Source organism: Giraffa tippelskirchi, chromosome 13 (assembly GCF_054371585.1).
Source record: "Giraffa tippelskirchi isolate mGirTip1 chromosome 13, T2T-mGirTip1v1.2.pri, whole genome shotgun sequence".
NCBI classification, from domain to species: domain Eukaryota; kingdom Metazoa; phylum Chordata; class Mammalia; order Artiodactyla; family Giraffidae; genus Giraffa; species Giraffa tippelskirchi.
Window position 1 is genome coordinate 73,716,490 of NC_137287.1, and position 23,125 is coordinate 73,739,614.

Consider the following 23,125-nt stretch of genomic DNA (forward strand, 5'->3'; position numbering starts at 1 on the left):
GAAAAAGAATATATCCAAAATATTGTCTTGTTTTAAAGACATGATTGAAAGCTACTGTTTATTAAACTGTGCTCAATATAATCTCATAGTAATTTAAACCTCATTTGCTATTACATCAGTTCAGTTCAGTCACTGTGAGTGTCAGTGTCTGACTCTGCGACCCCATGAATCTCAGCACGCCAGGCCTCCCTGTCCATCACCAACTCCCAGAGTCCACCCAAACACATGTCCATTGAGTTGGTGATGCCATCCACCATCTCATCCTCTGTCATCCCCTTCTCCTCCTGCCCTCAATCTTTCCCAGCATCAGGATCTTTTCAAATGAGTCAGCCCTTCGCGTCAGGTGGCCAAAGTATTGGAGTTTCAGCTTCAACATCAGTCCTTCCAATGAACACCCAGGACTGATCTCCTTCAGGATGGACTGGTTGGATCTTCTTGCAGTCCAAGGGACTCTCAAGAGTCTTTTTAACACTACAGTTCAAAAGCATCAGTTCTTCGGTGCTCAGCTTTCTTTATAGTCCAACTCTCACATCCATACATGACTACTGGAAAAATCATAGCCTTGACTAGATGGACCTTTGGTGGCAAAGTAATGTCTCTGCTTTTTAATATGCTGTCTAGGTTGGTCATAATTTTCCTTCCAAGGAGTACGCGTCTTTTAATTTCATGGCTGCAATTACCATCTGCAGTGATTTTGGAGCCCCCCAAAATAAAGTCAGCCACTGTTTCCCCATCTATTTGCCATAGATGATCTCATTTCATCTTTATACCAACATATTACTATTTGAGTTTACAGATAAGGAAATTGAAGTTCAAAGAGGTTAAGGAATTGTCTTATTCTTATATAGCTAGAAGATAGCAGAATCAAGTTTTAAACCTATACTGTCCATCTGTAGAATCCTAGAATGCAGTTTTTCAGCATCTTATGTGGTCCAACATGTCTGGAAGTACAGTAGCTTTGATTCTGTTTATGTTAGATGAGTTATCGTTCCTACTCTAAGCCATTTTACAACATGTTGTAAAATTCCTCTCCCAACCTAGAAATGATAGCACACACAGCCCAGTGAAGTCGGTATTATTGGCCCCATAATACCAGATAAGGAGGCTTCCCAGGTGGCGCAGTGGTAAAGAATCTGCCTGCAATGCAGGAGAAGCGGGTTCTATCCCTTGGTCAGGAAGATCCCCTGGAGAAGGAAATGGCAACCCACTCCAGTATTCTTGCCTGGAAAATCCCAGGGACAGAGGAGCCCATGGGGAGCCCCACAAAGAGTCAGACTCAGCCGAGTGAATGAGCACTTCCAGAAAATGGAAGCTCAGAGAAATCAATTAACTTGTCCATTATCACAGTTTATCAGTGACACATGGGAATCTGAACCCAGACAGTCCGATTTCCCTTTCCCTTCACAACCATTTTGCCAATTTTAACATGGTTGTATTGATATTGGTTTGATGTTTCCCCAAAAGTAGTGTCATCCAACTTTACCCCATGTACTTTCCTGCTATATGTGTGTACACACATACACACATATGTATATACACATATAAGTGGGAAAGTGAAAGTCACTCTGTCATGTTTGACTCTTTGCAACCCCATGGACTGTAGCCTGCCAGGCTCCTCTGTCCATGGGATTCTCCAGACAAGAATACTAGAGTGGGTAGCTGTTCCCTTCTCCAGGGGATCTTCCCAACCCAGAGACTGAACCCAGGTATACAGAGGAGAGAGATTCAGAAATAATATTCCAAGGAATATGAACTATATTTATCTTAATATATGAACTATATTTATCTATGCAGTGGCTCCCATGGTTTGGGCTCTTAATTATCAGAAGTAACACTGGCTGTAATTTTAATAATGTTAGCAACATAACTGGCCCATGCCTGATTTTTGCCAGCATTCTTTTTTTTTCCCCAAGACAAGAAGACTAAGTGTCTGCCCAAACACAGAATATCTGTAACTTGCAGACAGATGTCAATGAAACCACCTTTGCATGTCTATGCTTTTGATTATTTCAAAGTACTAGTTGATCTGATTTTTAATCAGTCTGGGGGATGAAATAGCCATGTGAGTGAGTAAATGAGTGAAAGTTGCTCAGTCGTGTCTGACTCTTTTGTGACCCCATGGATTGTACAGTTCCATAGAATTCTCCAGGCCAGAACACTGGAGTGGGTAGCCTTTTCCTTTTCCAGGGGATCTTCCCAACCCAGGGATTGGACCCAGGTCTTCCACATTGCAGGCAGATTCTTTACCAGCTGAGTCACAAGGGAAGCCCAAGAATACTGGAGTGGGTAGCCTATCCCTTCTCCAGAGGATCTTCCTGACCCAGGAATCAAACTGGGGTCTCCTGCATTGCAGGTGGATTCATTACCAGCTGAGCTACCACTTGGTTATGATTAACTGTCTGTCTTTCCTTGCACAGCACCCCTCCCCCAACTCTGCAGAGCACAGTGTCTAGCCCATAGTAAATACGACTACATATTTTCTAAATAAATGACAGAATTTCTCACTTATTTTCCTTTTAGACCTTGAACTAAAGGGAGAAATGCAAAAATTTTGATGAGCAGTTTGAAAATAATTTTTATTCCTTCATTTAAAAATAAATGTTTTTCTTTTAAAGTACTTTCATCATTTCTTGACACAACACTGATATCCTGAGGGTATTCTGTTTTACTTTATAGGGGAGTCATAATGGGTATCTATTTTGATGCTTACACAATCCCCAAGTCAACTCTGACTTTCTTTGGAAAACGTCACCATTTGTCTCAGAGCCTATGAGATTTCCTTCCCCAGGACTTGGGGCTGAGACAAATTACAGACAGTCTCTTTGGGTGAGCATAACTGCAACATGAAAATTCTGGCACCAAAACAGCACTTGGTGCTCACAGAAATACAGTATGCTGGAGAGCAGAACAGATGCACAGAGAGAGACCAGAGAAAGAAACTCCTGACAGGCTTGGATCCCAGTCAGTCCCTTCCAATGTTTGGGCAGAATCCTTGTCCTTAGGTTCCCTTGAGTTATTTCTGTAGCCTTAATATAAACAGCTCCTTTCATGGCTTAAGCCAGGTTAAGCAGGTCAGTTCCTAACAAATGTGGCAATATATTTTAAATGAAAAGTAGTGAGGCATTGTTTTAAATGCACAGATAACTTCCAGGAAATGTTGAGCAGTGCAAGAAACATTTAATAGTTTCAGTGGTATTTCCTTAACATCCTCAGATGAGGTGACCACAAAGGTGTGCCCTGGCATCACCACACAGAGGCAATCAACAGAAAAGAGCCTCAGGTTGGTTTGACAGCTGAGTGAAGAGTAAATAAAATGCTGGAGCTCAGCTGATAGGTTAGGGTTAGGGTTCACATCTCTCTGTTGTGAGCATGGGAAACAGGCACTCCTGAGCAGCATTTCTTAAAGTACAGTCCTGGGTAAAAGCACAAATCCCTGAACCCCATTCCAGACCCAGGAAGTCAAAACATCTGAACGGGTGCGATGCATTCAGCCTTTATTAATAGGCGGTGCTAGTGGTAAAGAACCTACCTACCAATGCAGGAGACATAAGATATGTGGGCTTGGTCCCTAGGTCAGGAAGATCCCCTTGAGGAGCGCAAGGCAACCCACTGGAGTTGAGCCCCATGGATAGAGGAACCCAGCAAGCTGTGGCCCAGGGGGTCACGAAGAGTTGGGCACGATGAAGGCAATAGCACGCACGCATGTAACAGGCACAACAGGGAACTGGCATCACGCTGTTTCAGAATCTGCTACTCAGGATGTGGTGTGAAGACCAGCAGTGATGGTGTCACTGGGGAACGTGCTGAAAATGAGGAGTCTCTCCCACTCACTTGACCTACTGAATCAGGATCTGCATTTGAACAAGATGCCCAGGTGATCCAGATGTTCATTAAAGTGGGGGAAATCTTGCTTAAGATCATTAATTCCCTGCCTGATTATACACTAAAAAGACCCAGGTCACTTACACACATGACCGTGGTCTGAGTTCCACTCACTGGAGACTCTGAATTAACTGCCCTGCAGGGTGACTTGAGTATAAGGATTTTTAAAATTTCCCCAGAGGATCCTAATGTATAGCCAAGATTGAGAACCACTGCTTAGCAGGTATGAGTAGATAAGCCCTAGGAGAAGAAATTCAATTTGTCAAATGGATTTTGAAGCTCATAGAAGGGACAATGATCTGAAGACAGATTTCTTTTGATTTGAAGGAGCAAGACCCCAGAAGGAAATAAAACTGCATTTCTTTATAATTTCCCGAAAAGACAGACTGGTTTGGAAAATCACAAGACAGACCATGGAGAAGGAGGACACAGAGTTTGCAAAATGAACTATACAGTCTAGAAAGCATGCCACCCAATAACCTTTTGGGGGAAAAGAGGGTTTTTGCTACAATACTTCTCAAGCAAAACCCAAGGTTGCAGTCCTCTTAGGTGCTGGAGTAACAGATGCTTGGGTGGAAAATTAGCAATGGCCAAAGGAAGAATAAGCTTAAAGGCAATCTCTGAAACCTGAAGACCCTGACCTATGAGTCCCAGTGGTGGCACAGAAGCACCTGCTGAGGGGGAACCAGAAGAGGCCAAAATAGGACAAGGGGGAACCAGGACACATGGAACTTGTGAGCCGTGGCCACTGCGCGAACCACTGGATTAATCACTGAAGCTTGAGCAACATGTCAAAGACTGAGAGACTGAGCCATCCTTCAGCCAGAGGCCAACAACTACAGGTTATGTTCTTGGTACCCTTTTCTCCATCCCTGAACAAAAGGCTCCCCACCTTTGTGTTCCATTCCTTAGCAGAGTTTCTGCAGAGGGAGGAAAGAGAGAGTCTTGGATCCAAACACATATTTACCCAAGTGATATTAAGTCTGAATCTAGAAGTGACTGCAAGATTGAAGTTTTCCAATACCATAGTGGGAATGGAGGCTTGAGGGTTAAAGGGCATTTGCTTACAGAAGAATGAGGAAAGTTCCATGTCTGATTCCTGAATTATGCCTGCAAATTTCAAATCTGCTGCACTAGCTAATAGGATCTAGTCACCTGCCCATAAGGCAGTTTTCCTCTCATTAGGTCCCTGGGGACTTGGTGTCAAGACAAAAAAAACTTCTTTGAATGGCATTCATATTGTGCGAGGATGTTTGCAAGAGGATGAGGATGAAGGAAAACATTACAAGATCATGAAGCATAAGCAAGCCATCTATAGCTGAGAGAGAGAGAGAACTGGGACCAGAACTCTGGTCTGCTAACTTAGATGTACTGATGAACTCTGAAACCCTCAAGACTATCTTGAGGTTAAGAATTCATCTAAGCAGCATCAATGGTCCTGTCTTAGTACAGGATATTTACTTACAGACAGATGGATACACTGCATTAATATCATTAATCACTGTAAAGTGAATCAGCCTCAGTGGACAAAGTTACTGACCAGTGAATGGCCTCAAATGACCATTTGCTGATTGTTAAGAAGGGATGAAAAAAGATGTAATTAAGAGATGACATAGTTTGGGAAGAAATCACATAGGGAATCTAATTTGGGGATTATTTAAAATAAAATATATATGAGACTCCCCTCCCTCAAAGAAAACCTAACCATCATTGATTAGACTAGTATAATAAAACCTAAGAAAATAAATTTCACTAGATGCTCTTGAAATTGCCTCAGCTAGAACACATTCATATACAATATAATTCTACATCTGCTATGAGCCCATGACAACGTTTATGTTAGTGCCATGAAACATTTCTGGCAAATTTATAAGAATTTGTTGTAGTATCCTTTCTGCCCAATCCAGAGAGGAGGAGAAAGTTGAAGGATTAAAATTAGTGATGTGTATTTCAGCAACCAGTTTCTTGGAATGCTGCCCCAAACCAGAAAAAAGCTCTACATAAGGAAAATACTCAATGAGGATAGAAGTGATGGAAAGAGACAAGGTCTCAATAAATGGCCAAAACTGTCAGTGAACTATTAATGATCTCTAAGTATTTGTTGAAACCATCCTAAAATAACCAACATAAAAGAGAAAACTGAACCACAAAACCAAGAAGTCTAATGTTCTCTGCTAATAACCCTGATTACTAAAACAATCATTTAAGACAAATCCGTACTTTCCAACACCGTGCATAAAACATGAATTATCTTGCTGTGCTATATGGATTTCTGATGAATCCTCACAATGAATTAGGCAATCAAGAATTATTTACAATCTGTATCAAGAACCAGTTCCTTTTGCTTTGCTTTAAAACAGTCTATCTTTGGACAACCCCCCAAACATGGGTGGAAAATATTTATGCTCCCAAACCATGAGTTTTAGGACAGAAATGGTGAGGTTCATAAGTCAATTCATAGGAACTATGAGCTCAACAGGGAATTATAGGGTTAAAATAAATCACTCTAAAAAGGTCTCTGACGTAAGCTGTCTTGGTCGATGGAGACCAGATTACTGCAGGTTTTCAAATAAAAATTTTTGCTACAAAGTTGATAAGTTTTATGTCCAGTGCAGTTTTTTTTACAGCCATCTTGCTTTTTTAACATCATCTCTTGACAGGAAAAGGAGTGTTTGTTTTGTCTGTCATCAGACTCTCCTGAAAGTTGCTCTAGAATGGTACCCAAAGAACCTGTGCCATGGGCAAGCTTAGCCTGCACAAGAGAGCTGCTTAAACACACTGCATGGTCCAGACAATGGCCTTTTCTAGGAAGCAGACTTTCTCACGTGAAAAGGAAGAAAAACTTACCAGGGTAATCATTCTTGTCTATGTCTGAATCTCCTCTTAAAGTAAAGCCGAATCCAGAAGGGACAGCCTGGGAGGCCCACACTCCTTGCAGAATCTGGGAAGGCTTGGTGTTTAAGCCATTCTTGTTCCCGTTGTAGATGAGCACTTTGCCTCTTTGATCCTTGCCTGCAAAGGGCGCACCAATGGCAATGTCTGCAGACAAAGACACATCATTTCTCATTAAAGAAGAATGTTAGAGAATTAAGTACAAAGAGCAACAACCCAAAGGGCTTCTTCAGTTTTCCAGAAAAATGTGTAGGACTACAGCAAGAGGAAATTATCTGTTGCCTTTCAGCCATCCAAAAAATATTTACCGAGTGCCTACTATGTGTCAGGTACAGTGGATTCAACGGTGAACCAGACACTGATTTTCAAAAGTTTATACTCTAGTGTGGGGAACAGACAATTTGAACAAAGAAATGATCAGGGGGGACTTCCCTACCCTTCCAGTGGTTAAGACTCTGTGCTTCCAATATACGGGGCACGGGTTCAATCCCTCTTTGGGAAACTAAGATCCCATTTGCTGTGCAGCGTGGTTGAAAACACACACACACACACACACAAGATTCTAGGAACGATTGAAAAGTGACAAATGCTATGTAGAGGATCTTGAAAATACTGATGTGATGGAGAGTGATTGGATTCTTATTTTAGATGAAGTGTTCAGACAAGGTGTCTGTAAGGTTGACCTAGAAACTGAAGTCTGGGGACAAGATGAAACTGACCACGTGGAATCAGAAGGAAAAGCAGTCCAAGAAGAAGGGAAGACTGTGCAAAGGCCCAGGGATGCAAGGAGCTTGGCCCACCTGAAAAGCAGCCAGAGGGTGGTCTACATGGAAACTTAGTGAGGGATGGGGAAGAGCTCGGTCAGAGCACTGGGCTGGATAGACCAGTTGAGGCACATTTTCAGGGTACTTAGAGTTTCTTATTAAAAGAAATAAACATCTTCTTTCACAAAGATTATATTCTTGAATGATGACATTATCCCATGATGTAGGCAAGATTCATTTCATAGTCAAGGCCTCTGAGAAACTGGGAAACAGCCCTACCCACTGTCTCCCGCTTAAACTTAGCACTAAATGAAAATGACCTTCTGTGTTCAACAGTATTGTTCTAAACAATGCACCTAACTAACTGAAAATCCTATTGTGTTCAACAGGATTTTTCTAAACAATGCACCTAACTACTTAGGTTTACGTGAAAAAGAGCACCAATAACACAATAACATAACAATTCTCTGCCACGGACATCACTGTGCATCCTCATTTTGTCATTAGTCTATTTATCTTTGCTCCTAAGTAAGTCTGATAAGACTAAATAAATTGTAAATTGATTTTTACTATATAACAAGGATCATAAATCCACTTTCACTTAACAGGTAAGGATAAACTCTCAAAAAACTCAGCCTGTTGCAGAAAATAAAGTTATTCTCACATGGTAGATGGAAAGGGGTACCTTTCTCATATCCTCTGAGTCCATGAGTTAACATCTGTCCCCTGGTCTCATCCCATTTTGGCATCATTTTAAGGATACCAAGGCTCAGAGAGGCAGAACCCCTTTTAGGTCATTAGAAATGTCTCTCTTAGCTCTTAAAAGTATCATTAAAGGTTTGAGAGAAAAGACAAAAAGAAGAGAAGATAATGAAAAAGATGATTCCACCAATAATTTAGCATTATTTATTTCATTTGGTGTTCAGGAATAGGGCAGTTTTTGAAAGCAACAAATCAGCTGAAGATGAACTTGTCTTTTTTAAAAAAATTTCCCTGGAACTTTGAGCTTTTAATATGCCTTTATGTTTTATGGTACTTTTAAAGTTACCATACATTGCTGAGACATGTTTTTTCAAAGAAATCATAAAAGTACATGACCACGTGCCAAAGGTATTAATGAATACTTTGATTTGATGAGAATACTCCCTAAGCTCTTTTGTTGGAGCAAACTCCTGTTACTCCCTTGAATGTCAAGAAACCCATTATACCTTGGTTCTTAATTTAAAGGTCCTAAAAATGTATGCAAAATTTTGTGTGAGCTGTCATGTTTTATTGATCCCTGGGCCAGGCTCCTCTGTCTATGGAATTTTCCAGGCAAGAATACTGGATTGGGTTGCCATTCCGCACCACCCCGCCCGCCCCCCACCCAGAGGATATTCCTAACCCAGGGATCAAACCCACATCTCTTGCATCTCCTGTATTGGCAGGTGGATTCTTTACCACTGCACCATCTGGGAAGCCCCAACATCTATATTAGCCTAAACTAAATAAAGTTTAAATTACCTTGAAATTTTAGATAATTTATTAAAGACCAATCATAAGAACTGTTTCACATACAGCACTGTGAAGTCTGTTGCTTACTTCATGTAACAGTAACATGAAATTATGGCACATAAGTAATTTCCATGCAGTGGTGTAAATTACCATTGTATCCATCTTGGTTCACGTCTCCTAAATGTGCCACAGCACTGCCGAATCTCCCGAAAACCTCAGTGCCTGCAAGCACCTGTGGGTCTCTGAAGATGAGAGCGCTCTCTTGCAGATACAGATAAACTTGCCCTACTTCTTTGGGGCTGCTCTCAAATTCACGTTCCATAAAGAGAGGTGCCCCAATCAGTATGTCATCCATTCTGCAGGGAACAGAGAGAGAACAGCACAGACATGAGCTGCTTTTGGGTAGACTTCTAATCAATGAGATGAATACATTTCCACTGGTTTATTTCCTTTTCCAGGAGACATTTTACAGTCATCATATTTCTTTCATTGCTTTGTTATGTCTTCAGAATAGAATGCCGTAAGAAAATAAGAGTTGCTGAATTATCACATTGAACCTTTCAAAGTATGTTAAAAATGACTACTTTAAGAAAACCACAAATATTTCACTCTTTTCAGCTTTTTAGCCGATTTCTAGGAAATGTACTTACACAAGTAAAACATATCAGAAAGACCTAACTAGGTTTTTGCAAACATGGATGAGAATTTGTCCACAATTTATTTAATTGTACATTTATATTATGAAGTTTTCTTGCAATGATAAGGTTTAAAATAAAGCCTGTCCTCCTCTTTTCTTTTGGCACCTCCATTTAAATAAAACAGAGGCCAGATAAGGTTCTCATACTGGCTAGAAAGGCAGAAAACAAAACTTTACTCCCAAATGCAAATTTAGGTTTTTTCTTTGTGAAAGTATATATTATCACAGAAAACTAGTAGATAATTTTTCAGATTGATAACATTTCAAGAAAGAAATAGCAATTGATTGCTGGTGGTGGTGGTGGTTTAGTCTCTCAGTCATGTCTGACTCTCGTGACCCCATGGAGTATAGCCCCGCGGGCTTCTCTGTCCATGGGATTTCCCAGGCAAGAAAATGAGTTGCCATTTTCCTTTTCCAGGGGAGCTTCCCAGTGGGTTGCCATTTTCCTTTTCCAGGGATCAAACCTGCATCTCCTGTACTGAAGATGGATTCTTTACCAACTGAGCCACTAGGTAAAGTATTTTCTTAAAAATATTCCAAATGCATTTTCTCACTCTGCTTCCATAGTCTGGGCCAAGAGGGAGGTAGGGATTGGGGCTGTTCCAAGCCTCGGGATTTTCATTGGAGGAAAATCTTTATGTTCTTATTTATTTATTTTTAAAATTTCTGCTATTATTATTATTGCCAGGATGAAGAGCTATTTGTTATTTTTTGTATTTTTGTTATTATTATTGCCAGGATAAAGAGGTATTTGTTAAACACCTAATTGTGTGTGCTGCTGCCTTGTAGTTCAAAGACATCTAAATCCACTGGTTCTCTAGTGCAGAGATTGATGGGGGCCATTTTCCCATTCTGCAAAGAAGGAACAAAGCTATACAATTGGTCCCTGAGGATATAAACATGACAGGGGACTGACATATCGCCTCACTATGTTTCTCACTGCCAACACTGGGGAGTTCTAGAAATGCAAAATTATTTGACCTGTCATTGTGAAAGATTAGCACATTCATGCAATCTTTGGATTGTTGGAGGATTATGACAACATTGATTTATTTTCATAGAGATACAGTTCCCTAGATATTTAAGTGTAAGTCTTCTAAAATGTTCTAAACGCCAAAAAGGAGAAAGACATTTGTTCTCAATTTATAATTGTGTTCTCATAAAGCTGAGAGACAATAACTGTCTTGGATTCAATTGGTTCAATGTGCCTTGTAGAATATTTTGCACTTAGTGTCAATATTATTTTATGTTAGCAGTAATACTACTTAACCATCACAATATATATTACTGTTTAGGCTGGTGTTTTAAAATCTTGATTTACAACGTATTAGTGAACTGTAAAATCAATTTAATGGGTCTTGGCAAGCAATTTTAAAAAATGAAATAGAACAGAAAATATGAGTGAATGCATTGACATAATAAGAGTAAATACTGTTCCATGAAACCTTTTGTTTCAGTTGTGTGTGTATACTGGGTTGCAATGTCAAATGTATTTCTAATTATGAACCTACAGGCCAAAATGCCACTGAAAAACTATTGCAGTAGGCCATGCATGCTATTAAGCTATTTCAAAATTTATTTTTCAAATCCTTTTTTTGAATATACTCAATTCAAGTTTAAAGTTTAACAATATTTATTACTAAGGATGCTTTTCACTAAACTTCTGAAAAAGCAGTTGTATAACAGCTGGGTACTATTCTAAAAATATATAATATATATATAATATTACATAATCTCAGAAAAGAACAATGATGAAGAAATAATATTTATGATGAGGTTTTCACTAAAAGCCACCTTCTCTGCTTGGGTCATGTTGGCGGTTTGGATGAGATCTATGGTATAAAAGTAGTCTATATATACTAAACTTCATCTTATCCGAATTGTCTAATATTTGAGCATAGTTTTCTTTCAGTCTCTATGTATTTGTGTCTCTTTTTTATGTCTAGAAAAGTATTATGTCCACTCTAATAATATAACTTAAGTCTGAATTTGGCAATAAGGAGTTCATGATCTGAGCCACAGTCAGCTCCCAGTCTTGTTTTTGCTGACTCTATAGAGCTTCTCCATCTTTGGCTGCAAAGAATATAATCAATCTGATTTTGGTGTTGACCATCTGGTGATGTCCATGTGTAGAGTCTTCTCTTGTGTTGTTGGAAGAGGGTGTTTGCTATGACCAGTGCGTTCTCTTGGCAAAACTCTATTAGCCTTTGCCCTGCTTCATTCTGTACTCCAAGGCCAAATTTGCCTGTTACTCCAGGTGTTTCCTGACTTCCTACTTTTGCATTCCAGTCCCCTATAATGAAAAGGACATCTTTTTTGGGTATTAGTTCTAAAAGGTCTTGTAGGTCTTCATAGAGCTGTTCAAGTTCAGCTTCTTCAGCGTTACTGGTCGGGGCATAGAATTGGATTACCGTGATATTGAATGGTTTGCCTTGGAAACGAACAGAAATCATTCTGTCGTTTTTGAGACAGCATCCAACTACTGCATTTCGGACTATTTGTTGACCATGATGGCTACTCCATTCCTGCCACAGTAGTAGGTTTGTGACATTGTACAGGAGACAGGGATCAAGACCATCTCCATGGAAAAGAAATGCAAAAAAGCAAAATGGCTGTCTGAGGAGGCCTTACAAATACCTGGGAAAAGAAGAGAAGTGAAAAGCAAAGGAGAAAAGGAAAGATATTCCCATCTGAATGCAGAGTTCCAAAGAATATCAAGGAGATTGATAAGAAAGCCTTCCTCAGCGATCAGTGCAAAGAAATAGAGGAAAACAACAGATTGGGAAAGACTAGAGATCTCTTCAAGAAAATTAGAGATACCAAGGGAACATTTCATGCAAAGATGGGCTCGATAGAAGACAGAAATGGTATAGACCTAACAGAAGCAGAAGATATTAAGAAGAGGTGGCAAGAATACACAGAAGAACTGTACAAAAAAGATCTTCATGACCCAGATAATCACGATGGTGTGATCACTCACCTAGAGCCAGACATCCTGGAATGTGAAGTCAAGTGGGCCTTAGAAAGCATCACTACGAACAAAGCTAGTGGAGGTGATGGAATTCCAGTTGAGCTATTTCAAATCCTAAAAGATGATGCTGTGAAAGTGCTGCACTCGATATGCCAGCAAATCTGGAAAACTCAGCAGTGGCCACAGGACTGAAAAAGGTCAGTTTTCGTTCCAATCCCAAAGAAAGGCAATGCCAAAGAATGCTCAAACTACCGCACAATTGCACTCATCTCACATGCTAGTAAAGTAATGCTCAAAATTCTCCGAGCCAGGCTTCAGCAATACGTGAACCGTGAACTTCCAGATGTTCAAGCTAGTTTTAGAAAAGGCAGAGGAGCCAGAGATCAAATTGCCAATATCCGCTGGATCATCAAAAAAGCAAGAGAGTTCCAGAAAAACATCTATTTCTGCTTTATTGACTATGCAAAAGCCTTTGTGTGGATCACAATAAACTGTGGAAAATTCTGAAAGAGATGGGGATACAAGACCACCTGACCTGCCTCTTGAGAAACCTGTATGCAGGTCAGGAAGCAACAGTTAGAACTGGACATGGAACAACAGACTGGTTCCAAATAGGAAAAGGAGTACGTCAAGGCTGTATATTGTCACCCTGCTTATTTAACTTATATGCAGAGTACATCATGAGAAACCCTGGGCTGGAAGAAACACAAGCTGGAATCAAGATTGCTGGGAGAAATATCAATAACCTCAGATATGCGGATGACACCACCCTTATGGCAGAAAGTGAAGAAGAACCAAAGAGCTTCTTGATGAAGGTGAAGGAGGAGAGTGAAAAAGTTGGCTTAAAGCTCAACGTTCAGAAAACTAAGATCATGGCATCTGCTCCCATCACTCCATGGGAAATAGATGGGGAAACAGTGGAAACAGTGTCAAACTTTACTTTTTGGGGCTCCAGAATCACTGCTGATGGTGACTGCAGCCATGAAATTAAAAGACGCTTACTCCTTGGAAAGAAGGTTATGGCCAACCTAGATGGCATGTTTAAAAGCAGAGACATTACTTTGCCAACAAAAGTCCGTCTAGTCAAGGCTATGGTTTTTCCAGTGGTCATGTATGGATGTGAGAGTTGGACGGTGAAGAAAGCTGAGCGCCGCAGAATTGATGCTTTTGAACTGTGGTGTTGGAGAAGACTCTTGAGAGTCCCTTGGACTGCAAGGAGATCCAATCAATCCATCCTAAAAGAGATCAATCCTGGGTGTTCATTGGAAGGTCTGATGTTGAAGCTGAAGCTCCAATACTTTGGCCACCTCATGCGAAGGGTTGACTCATTGGAAAAGACCCTAATGCTGGGTAGGATTGGGGGCAGGAGGAGAAGGGGACGACAGAGGATGAGATGGTTGGAAGGCATCACCGACTTGATGAACATGGGTTTGGGTAGACTCCGGGAGTTGGTGATGGACAGGGAGGCCTGGCGTGTTGCAGTTCATGGGGTCGCAGAGAGTCGGACACGACTGAGCGACTGAACTGAACTACTCCTTGGAAGGAAGGTTATGACCAACCTAGATAGCATATTTAAAAGCAGAGACATTACTTTGCCAACAAAGGTCCATCTAGTCAAGGCTATGGTTTTTCCAGTGGTCATGTATGGATGTGAGAGTTGGACGGTGAAGAAAGCTGAGTGCCGCAGAATTGATGCTTTTGAACTGTGGTGTTGGAGAAGACTCTTGAGAGTCCCTTGGACTGCAAGGAGATCCAACCAGTCCATCCTAAAGGAGATCAGTCCTGGGTGTTCATTGGAAGGACTGATGTTGAAGCTGAAACGCCAATACTTTGGCCACCTCATGCGAAGGGTTGACTCATTGGAAAAGACCCTAATGCTGGAAAGGATTGGGGGCAGGAGGAGAAGGGGACGACAGAGGATGAGATGGTTGGATGGCATCACCGACTCGATGGACATGTGTTTAGGTAAACTCCCGGAGTTGGTGATAGACAGGGAGGCCTGGCGTGCTGTGATTCATGGGGTCACAAAGAGTTGGACACGACTGAACTGAACTGAACTGAATAATATAATGTAAGGCACGGGTTCTCATCCTTTCATATGTTCTTAGAGACAAAACATTATAAACATTTTCCTGAAGAGCAAAGCATAAATGTAGTGAGAGAGGGGGATGAGGGAACCCATCAACAAGAATATTCATTGTGAAGAATCTGAATTTAAGTTTTCTACAGCCAAATAGTATTTAATATGTTGATTTAACTTTAACCCATAAAATTTTCCATTTCTTCTTCTTTCTCAACAGTTCTTAGCGTATGCTAATACCCAAGACCGATTTTCAGAATGTAGTTATTTATTAAGAGAAGGCATGTTAGAAGGCTTTATATTAGAATTGATATCTAATCAATATAATTATTTTATGACAGGCAAAAACTAATATGGCTTATCAGTTACATTACAGAAATCAATTTAATATACAGCTTCTTTATGCTTTAATTTTCTAGATTTTCTACTTAATCACATCATGATGATTTCTCCTCTGTGCGAGAATCCACTTGGACTAAATCTGGCACCAAAACACAGTTACTCAAAGCTGCTTCCTTTCAAATAAATTTTCTCTAAAATGCTCTTAAGTTAACCAAATGCTAAGAATCTCTAAATTTAGTTCCTTTGAGACTTGCTGGGGCTAGAACAATCCAATGGATTAAATTGTATTTCTATGAATTTCTGAAATACTATAAATACTAAAAGGGTCAAAAAGCCATAAGAAAATAAAAAACAGATCTGCTTAAGTTCAAGAGGAAAATACTATCTCCCTTTGTTGTTAAGTTTGTCCAGAAATTCCTAACAGAGTTTACACAGAAAGACTTCATTGCTCTGGCTGTCTTAAGATAACTAAACTGAAGTTAATTTCAGCAGCTTGTGAATATTTTCAAAACAGTCCCAGGCTTGACCCTATCAATGACCAATCAGCATGCATGCAACTGTTTAGTCTAAATTTTTGAAGTCCACTTCTGATACCTGTGTGTTTCTTTAAATAAAAAATGATACTGGGGCAGTCCTCACCAGTTTATTAATTTGGTCATATTAGTTAATGACACCGTCTTTTTTCCCCAGTGGTGGGTTTTGGGACTTTGCTTTTGTTGCATAGTGGGTAGATAGGATGACGTGTTTACTAGGTGATCTCACATACATTAGTACTTAATTATCCCTCGGATGGAGAAAGGAAAGTCTGCTTCAATCCCACAGAACCTGGGTCCTAACTTCTGAGCTGTGAATGATCAATTAGCTTAGTGATGTTCTTAATCCTAGTCTGAGTCACTGTACAACATTCACTCGGGTCCAGGACTTGAAAGATTTGAGTTATTAAAAAAAAGACTTTCGCAAAATTAGAAATTGGGTAAAGAATAAGAATTGAATTTCAATTCTAGTACGGAACTCTGCTAAATAATATTCATTTATCATTCTTTAATCACTGATAAACGCTGGGAAAGCAAGAAAGGGCTTTGTGAATTTAAAAAATTGTAGGAATTATACACTCTCTAAAATTATTTGTGAGTTAAACTAATGACAGTGAAATACAGCAGCCTAGTATGCCTAGTTTTAATATAATCCAAACAAACTGATTTTTCTTATAGGCCATGACATTAAAAACCATTGATAACCGATTTTTTTTAGCATCATTAAGGACAATATTAAAGTTCTTTGGGTGAAAATAACTGAAATTATGATTTTATATTTTTGTAAAGTAGAAGTCTGAATTTCTTTATAAAAATAATGGAAACTAATAAAATGCACATTTAATAAACAGATTCTCATCAAAGCCAAAACAGAGTAAAGACTTAAACACAGGTTTAAGTGCTAGAACAGTGCTGGTGTTTAAAGGATGCTCAACAGATATATGTTGAATGAAAGAATAATAAAAAGATATTTTCCAAAAGATACAAAAGTTATCAAACTTATCTCCAATCATAGGCCATCACATAATAAATAAAGTTCATTTCTAGCTATACCGAGCTCATAACTAATGTCTATCAATGATGTATCTAAAGTGCTTAGCCCAGATATGGGAACACAGTTAAGATTTTTCAGAGATGTGCTTCTTATGAAAATGTAAGCTCCATGAAAGCAGAGCCCTATTCTTTCTTATTCATTGCTACATTCTGAGCACCCAAGAACTATGTCTGGCATATAGTAGGTGCTCCAACAACACTTGTTGAATGGATAATCAGTTCATCTCAATTTATTGGTTTTCTTATTTAATCATTTGTTTAATCTGTCAGGTGCTTTTAATGGATCAGAGAGATGCTTAATAATAAGTTTCTTTGAAGTAATGACTTAAACACAACCATAAATTATCATGCTGTTTGATTCAAGTTCAATTGTAATTTACTGCCACAATCTGAAAAAATAACATTATTATTTTATCTTCTTCATGGATGTCACTAGTATGCAATAACAGAAAAACAATATTTATGTGCAAATGTTTTATGAATGAATCATGTGCTGAAAAGAGAGATGGGCAAATTCCTCAATGGCTATAGATTTCAAATGGCCAAGGACTATTCAATCCATGAAATTAAAGATAAAACTAAGTAAAATAGTGTTTTCTTAGAAGTGCAGATGTGGTAAAGACATTAAAAAGGATGATAGAGAGTTCTTCAGTAGTTACATCATTTTGCCTTGAATTAAAAAAAAACAAACAAAAAACAAAAAACAAGAGAGCCTCTATCTTGTTGAGGAAATATAGAAGGATGTATTTCATGAAGAAAAAAATATAACATCTTTAAGGATGAATATAATATTCAGTGAGTGAGGAAGTTCTTATAAACTTACCCATCATTGTTAACATCTGATACTGCAACTGTATATCCAAAATAAGATGCCATCTGCAAAGGAAAACCATAAATAACATATTTTGTGTTCAAAAAGTCATCTCTCAGTTTTCCCTGAAAGATTAGCCACGTTGCAGCATATTTTTTTGCATTTAAACTCACAGACCCTTAGACGTGGACAGAGTCTTAGAGTCATTTAGTTTAACCCCTGACCTAACGCATAATGTTCTTCACAACAGCCCGGACATCTGCTCAGACAATCTCTGGAGATGTTCAACAATCAATCCATTCAATTTGCAGATACAACTTTTAGAATACTCTTGCTAAAACTGGTCCTTTTATAATGCTGCTGCTGCTGCTAAGTTGCTTCAGTCGTGTCCGACTCTGTGCGACCCCATAGACGGCAGCCCACCAGGCTCCCCCGTCCCTGGGATTCTCCAGGCAACACTGGAGTGGGTTGCCATTTCATTCTCCAATACATGAAAGTGAAAAGTGAAAGTATCTAGTCCTAAATCCTCCTGCCTAGTTCTGCAATCTTGAACATCACAGAATAAATCTAATTCCATTTCCATATGAAATCTCACATGGAAATGATTGCAGCTCACCATCTTGCTTACAGATATATGATACCAAAGAAAAGATGACACCCCAGGAGCACACTGACAGAAGTTAAGTAGGACAGTCACTCTCTACTTTGGTCTCTTTGTAACACTGAAGCATAAAAAGGTTTTCGTTTGGGGCTAAACCATGTCTCAGTATCAATTCAAACTGAGTTTATCATCTGTCAAGGTTTCTAAGCCTTTTGTGAGTGTAACTAGTATACCTAATCTCTCCACATTCTAGCTCTTATATTTTTGTTTTTCAACCTGTGCTTTCAAGATTTATAATCTTTTCAGATTTGGCCCATAGTTTTTGCCTGCCAGGGTTTTTCATTTCCACATCTGCCATCCAGCGCCTTAGCTTATTTACCCTCCTATCACCTCCAAATTTAATCCGCCTATGGTCTACTGTAAAGTGTGCTCCACGGAAGGCAGAGAACTTGGTCTGTGTTGTTCATTCTTGTATCTGCATTGTCTGACCATGTGTAACTCAGGGTAGGTGCCAGGTGCCAGATACTCTTTGCAGAAGAAATAAATAGATGAGTTAACAAGTATAACACGATAATTTAATTCTGCCACCTCTTTTCTCTATTCCACACATATACAGTTGTTATAGGGGGTGGGGCCTTCGGGAGGTAATTAGGTCTTGAGGGTGGAGCCCTCATGAACCGGATGAGTGTCCATAGAAAAGGAACCCTACAGAGCTGCCTTGTCCCTTCCTCCATGTGAGGACATAGCGAGAAGATGGCTGTGAACCAGGAAGCAGGCTCTCACCAGACACAAAATCTGACTACCCTTTGATCTTAGACTTCTCAGACTCCAGAACCATGAGAAATAAATGTTTGTTGCTTTAGCCATCCAGTCTACAGTATTTTTATGGACTAAGCCATGGGTACCAGGTGCAAAATTCTCTTTGTTGAGGAAATGAATGCCTCATTTGACAGTGTCATGCAGTAATTCAGTTCTCCCATGTCTTTTCTTTATTCCACACACATGTAGTGAAATTCTTATTCCCATGTGGCATTGTGTGACCTCACTAAGAGGAATTTCATCATTTATGTATAAGTTCTGAGGCTCAAGATTGAAGAACTAGGTGGTATTGAGGATGAAAAGTTACAGAAAGGCCAAATTTAACAATGTTTAAGGAAGAGTTGACTCATTGGAAAAGACCCTGATGCTGGGAAGGATTGGGGGCAGGAGGAGAAGGGGACGACAGAGGATGAGATGGCTGGGTGGCATCACCGAATCGATGGACATGAATTTGGGTAAACTCCGGGAGCTGGTGATGGACAGGGAGGCCTGGCGTGCTGCGATTCATGGGGTCACAAAGAGTCAGACATGACTGAGCAACTGAACTGAACTGAAGGAGTTTTTAATGGTAAAAATGTAAAACAAAAAGACAAGAGAGAAGTCTTGCCATATTTTCATAAACCATTAATTATCGCCACTTGAGAATAGTTGTTCAAAATGTATAAATTCACCCAACTGCACAATCATCACAGCCTTATATCTCTGTATTTATCACAAGAGTCTCATGAGAGACATTGTTAAATGCTTTGTTGAAAACTGAACAGTCATGGATAGACTAAAGCCCCAGTTGGGAATGTCAAAAATGCTCTGTATTCTTAAAAAAAAAACTATCAAAATTGCTTGACAAATATATGATTCCAAATTTCTGTGTCTAGCTAAGAGCTGAGCATTTCAGGATCTTAAACTTGGATCCTCCTGGGATCCAGCAGGCCAAGACGGTCACTTGGCCAGATTCAAATGTGAGGCTTCTAGAAGCTCCAGAACCTGGGTTGGTAGTTAGGAGAGAAAGTTGGTGGCCCAGAGAGACTAACTCAGTTCAGAATTGCCTCCCTTACACAACAGGACCACCTTCATCCTTTAAAAAAATGTGACAAATTTCAACAGGTCATAAGACACAAGAAAACCCAGAGTAGGGAATGAAGTATGACCCCCAGGTCATCAGGATACCAGCAGCCTGCTTTCAGACAGTTGACCCATTGATAATAAGACCCTAGCCAGTGACAGTGGGTAAGGGGCAAAAATCTAGTCCCTGGGAGGAAGGGATCAGGACCAGAGACTTTGTCATCTTTCATATATGTTGGGGTTGGGGAGGGTTCCATTTACTATGAGGGCAGGAGGAAAGTCCAGACCCGTTGACTGTGATCAATATGTGGAACCTAGAAGAAGCTTGTGTCTTCTCAGAGGGAAGGCGGGTACCCAGAACTAATCACCAGGCAGACTACATACAGGACTGCAATATAACAGGACTGTTCTCGGATTTCAGCAATTAGTGGCTTTTTGGAAAATTAATTAGGGTATAGCTGTTTTACAATATTGTGTTAGTCTCTGTTGTATGATGAAGTAAATCAGCTATATGTATACATATATCCCCTCCCTCTTGGACCACCCTCCCACTCCACACCCCATCTCATCCATTTAGGTCACCACAAACCTCTGTGTGCTATAGAGCAGCTTCCCACTAGGTTTTAGGGAGCATATTCTGCCTTTATATCACCTAGCAGTATCGGAAATCATCATGGGCACATACTCGTCTATTAACTAATTGTCATCTCAACTGCCTCCTCTGTACAGCTGCATTAGAGTTGGGATCTTCTCTGATACAAGATTATACTCCTAGTGCTTAGAAGAGTTTCTAGAAAATAGTAAGTACTAGGTAAATATTTATTTTATGAATGAATAATATGAATATTATAATAGTGCAGAGTGACATTCACTATTTGATATTAAAATGTCTTTACCTGTTCACCAGTGAAATTCTGAATAAAGGTCATATCTGTAGAGTTAATGATTGAAACCTGAAATCAGAGAAATTAGATAGGTTATTTCATTTGGCATAGAACTGGAGAACTTTTTTGAAAGTACAACTTAAATCATTTATAAATGTTTGTGAAAAATCATAAATGGTTAGCTCTATATGTAGAAAAAATAAGTAAGCCCATAAAATGATCTTTAAAAAAATTCAATTGAACTTTTTGTTTATGGTTTCTGGAATCCTTTCAGACAGAATGCACACTCACTAATTGGATGTAAAGAAATGATATTTGAATTCAAGAATGCTGAGAGCAACTAATCTGATGGTCAGTTAATCTAATCAAAAATTTAGTCTAAATTTCATTTCTGTACATATACTATTATGGGAAATTGATGATTATGGCTTCTTGCAAAAAAAATTTGAAAGTGTTATACATATAGCAAAAATATTTCTTTTCCCCTATCCAGCCAGCCTAAAATCTATAGTTATTACAAGCTGACCAGACTTTAAAAAATTATTTTAAATGCTTTTCTTTTCATAAGATCTACTTATGTTCCTTTCCTATTTCTATGGCAACTAGTGTAATGGGTTTGAATAGTAGCCCTCCAAAATTCATATCTTTCCAGAACTTCAGAAGATGAGCTTATGTGTCTCTGTAGGTGAAATAAATAAAGTTAAGGATCTTGAAATGAAATCATAGTGGATGTAGGGTGGGTCCTGTGTCCAATGATGGGTGTCCTTATAAAAGGAGGAGAGGACACCTAGACATAGATGGAGGAAGACCACACGGAGGTCAGGGCAGAGATAGGGGTGAAGCTGCCACACGCCAAGGGAAGGCAGAGCCACCTGAAGCTGAAAGAGGCAGGAAGAGTCCTCCCCTGTGTGTGTGGGAGGGAGCATGACCTTGCCATCACACCTTGATTTCAGACTTCCAGCCTCCTGAAGTGGGAGAGAACAAATTTATGTTATCAGCCACCCAATTTGGGGTAATTTCTTATGACAGCCCTTGCAAACTAATACACTAGTGACATAACAATTGACCTTACTGTGTTTACTGTGTGAGGTGTATTAAAATGCTGATCATGTCAACAATGGGATCCTCTGCAATTACTCCCAGGTTATCCACAACAACAGGGTTAACTTCATGGGTATGTGACCTGTGCAGTCAGGCAGGGCCCTACACTCAGATGAGCCCTATCCTTTGGATAGCCCAGCTGTCACTGTCCTGAAATCCTTAAGAATTTCAAACAAGGGGCCAGGCATTTTCACTTCACACTGGGTCCCAACAAATGACAGGGTTGATCCTATACATGGATCAAAAAAGAATCTAGCCTCCCTTTTCATAAGCAAACAAGTGTGGATCTTTAAGGGCACTTTATAAGATTTCAAAGATTTAAATCTTTAAAACGATTTCACAAAAATAATGATTCTTTGCGCATAGCAAAATATCTTATAACACATTCTTAGTACTTACATATCCAAAATTCTGTGCACCTCTTGGAACTCCAGCAACCAATTCTGTGATGAAAAGTCATTTAGAAGGTAAATTACATAGTCTACTTTAAAGCTATTCAACAAATCAGTTAAAGATGGTACTTTTTGAATAAATAACTATCATGGATCACGTAGACAGCCGGAAGTTTGAAGTTACAGTTTTGCATTGGCTTTTGCCTCTGCTACAGGAAAAGAAAACAGGGGACTCAAAGTTGTACTTTGAGAATCACCTGTCTCCACCAGAGCCTCCATGTGTTTCAGCCTCTAGAACATAAGCCTGCCTTCTCAGATCTGTGTGTGATTTGTCAGTTAAACCTCTTACTCTGATTTCTCCAGCTTTCACTGTCTTCTGAACTAGTCTTCTGTGCTAGTGTACAAAATAACAGCTCCTGTCCCACTCAGGGACAGTGTTCAAGCAATTTCAGTTACCTAAGGAAAAACCACATATCATAAATGATTGAGCCTGGCCGCCCTGGAACAGAACTCTAGGGCATGCTCGTAGCCAAGAGTATGCAAAGAAGGAAGCTTTGATAATAGAGGTAGAAGAAGCAACTCTGGTGAAAAGGGGGCCGCATGTTCCAATGCACAATGATATGGCTCTAGATTCTGAAAGCAATGGTTTTAGTCCTTGGGTCTTCCTTAAACCCAGGATCAATCCTCGAACCTGACTTTTTCCAGTCACCTACAAAAGACAGGAGTTGGAACTGATTGATTATCAAA

The 23,125-nt window shown here is 39.6% G+C and overlaps 1 protein-coding gene and 1 long non-coding RNA gene across 6 annotated transcripts in view; one reads left to right on the forward strand and one right to left on the reverse strand.

Moving 5' to 3' along the window:
• Positions 1–23,125, reverse strand: part of ITGA8 (integrin subunit alpha 8) — a 191,190-nt gene that overhangs the window by 124,642 nt on the left and 43,423 nt on the right. For all 4 annotated transcript variants that reach the window (XM_081553589.1, XM_081553591.1, XM_081553587.1 and 1 more), the window contains 5 exons: positions 22,386–22,429; positions 20,898–20,954; positions 17,532–17,584; positions 9,183–9,388; positions 6,730–6,921 (listed from right to left, as the gene is read on the reverse strand). In XM_081553589.1, the coding sequence (XP_081409715.1) occupies positions 6,730–6,921; positions 9,183–9,388; positions 17,532–17,584; positions 20,898–20,954; positions 22,386–22,429 (552 nt within the window). The remainder of the gene's footprint in view (positions 1–6,729; positions 6,922–9,182; positions 9,389–17,531; positions 17,585–20,897; positions 20,955–22,385; positions 22,430–23,125) is intronic.
• The window catches only part of LOC145531379 (uncharacterized), a 142,236-nt gene continuing 138,293 nt past the window's right edge, over positions 19,183–23,125 (forward strand). Inside the window, exons 1-2 of one of the 2 annotated variants that reach the window (XR_014072387.1) lie at positions 19,183–19,394; positions 20,731–20,801. This is a non-coding gene — a long non-coding RNA (uncharacterized LOC145531379). The remainder of the gene's footprint in view (positions 19,395–20,730; positions 20,802–23,125) is intronic. The other variant, XR_014072386.1, reaches the window with a different exon arrangement.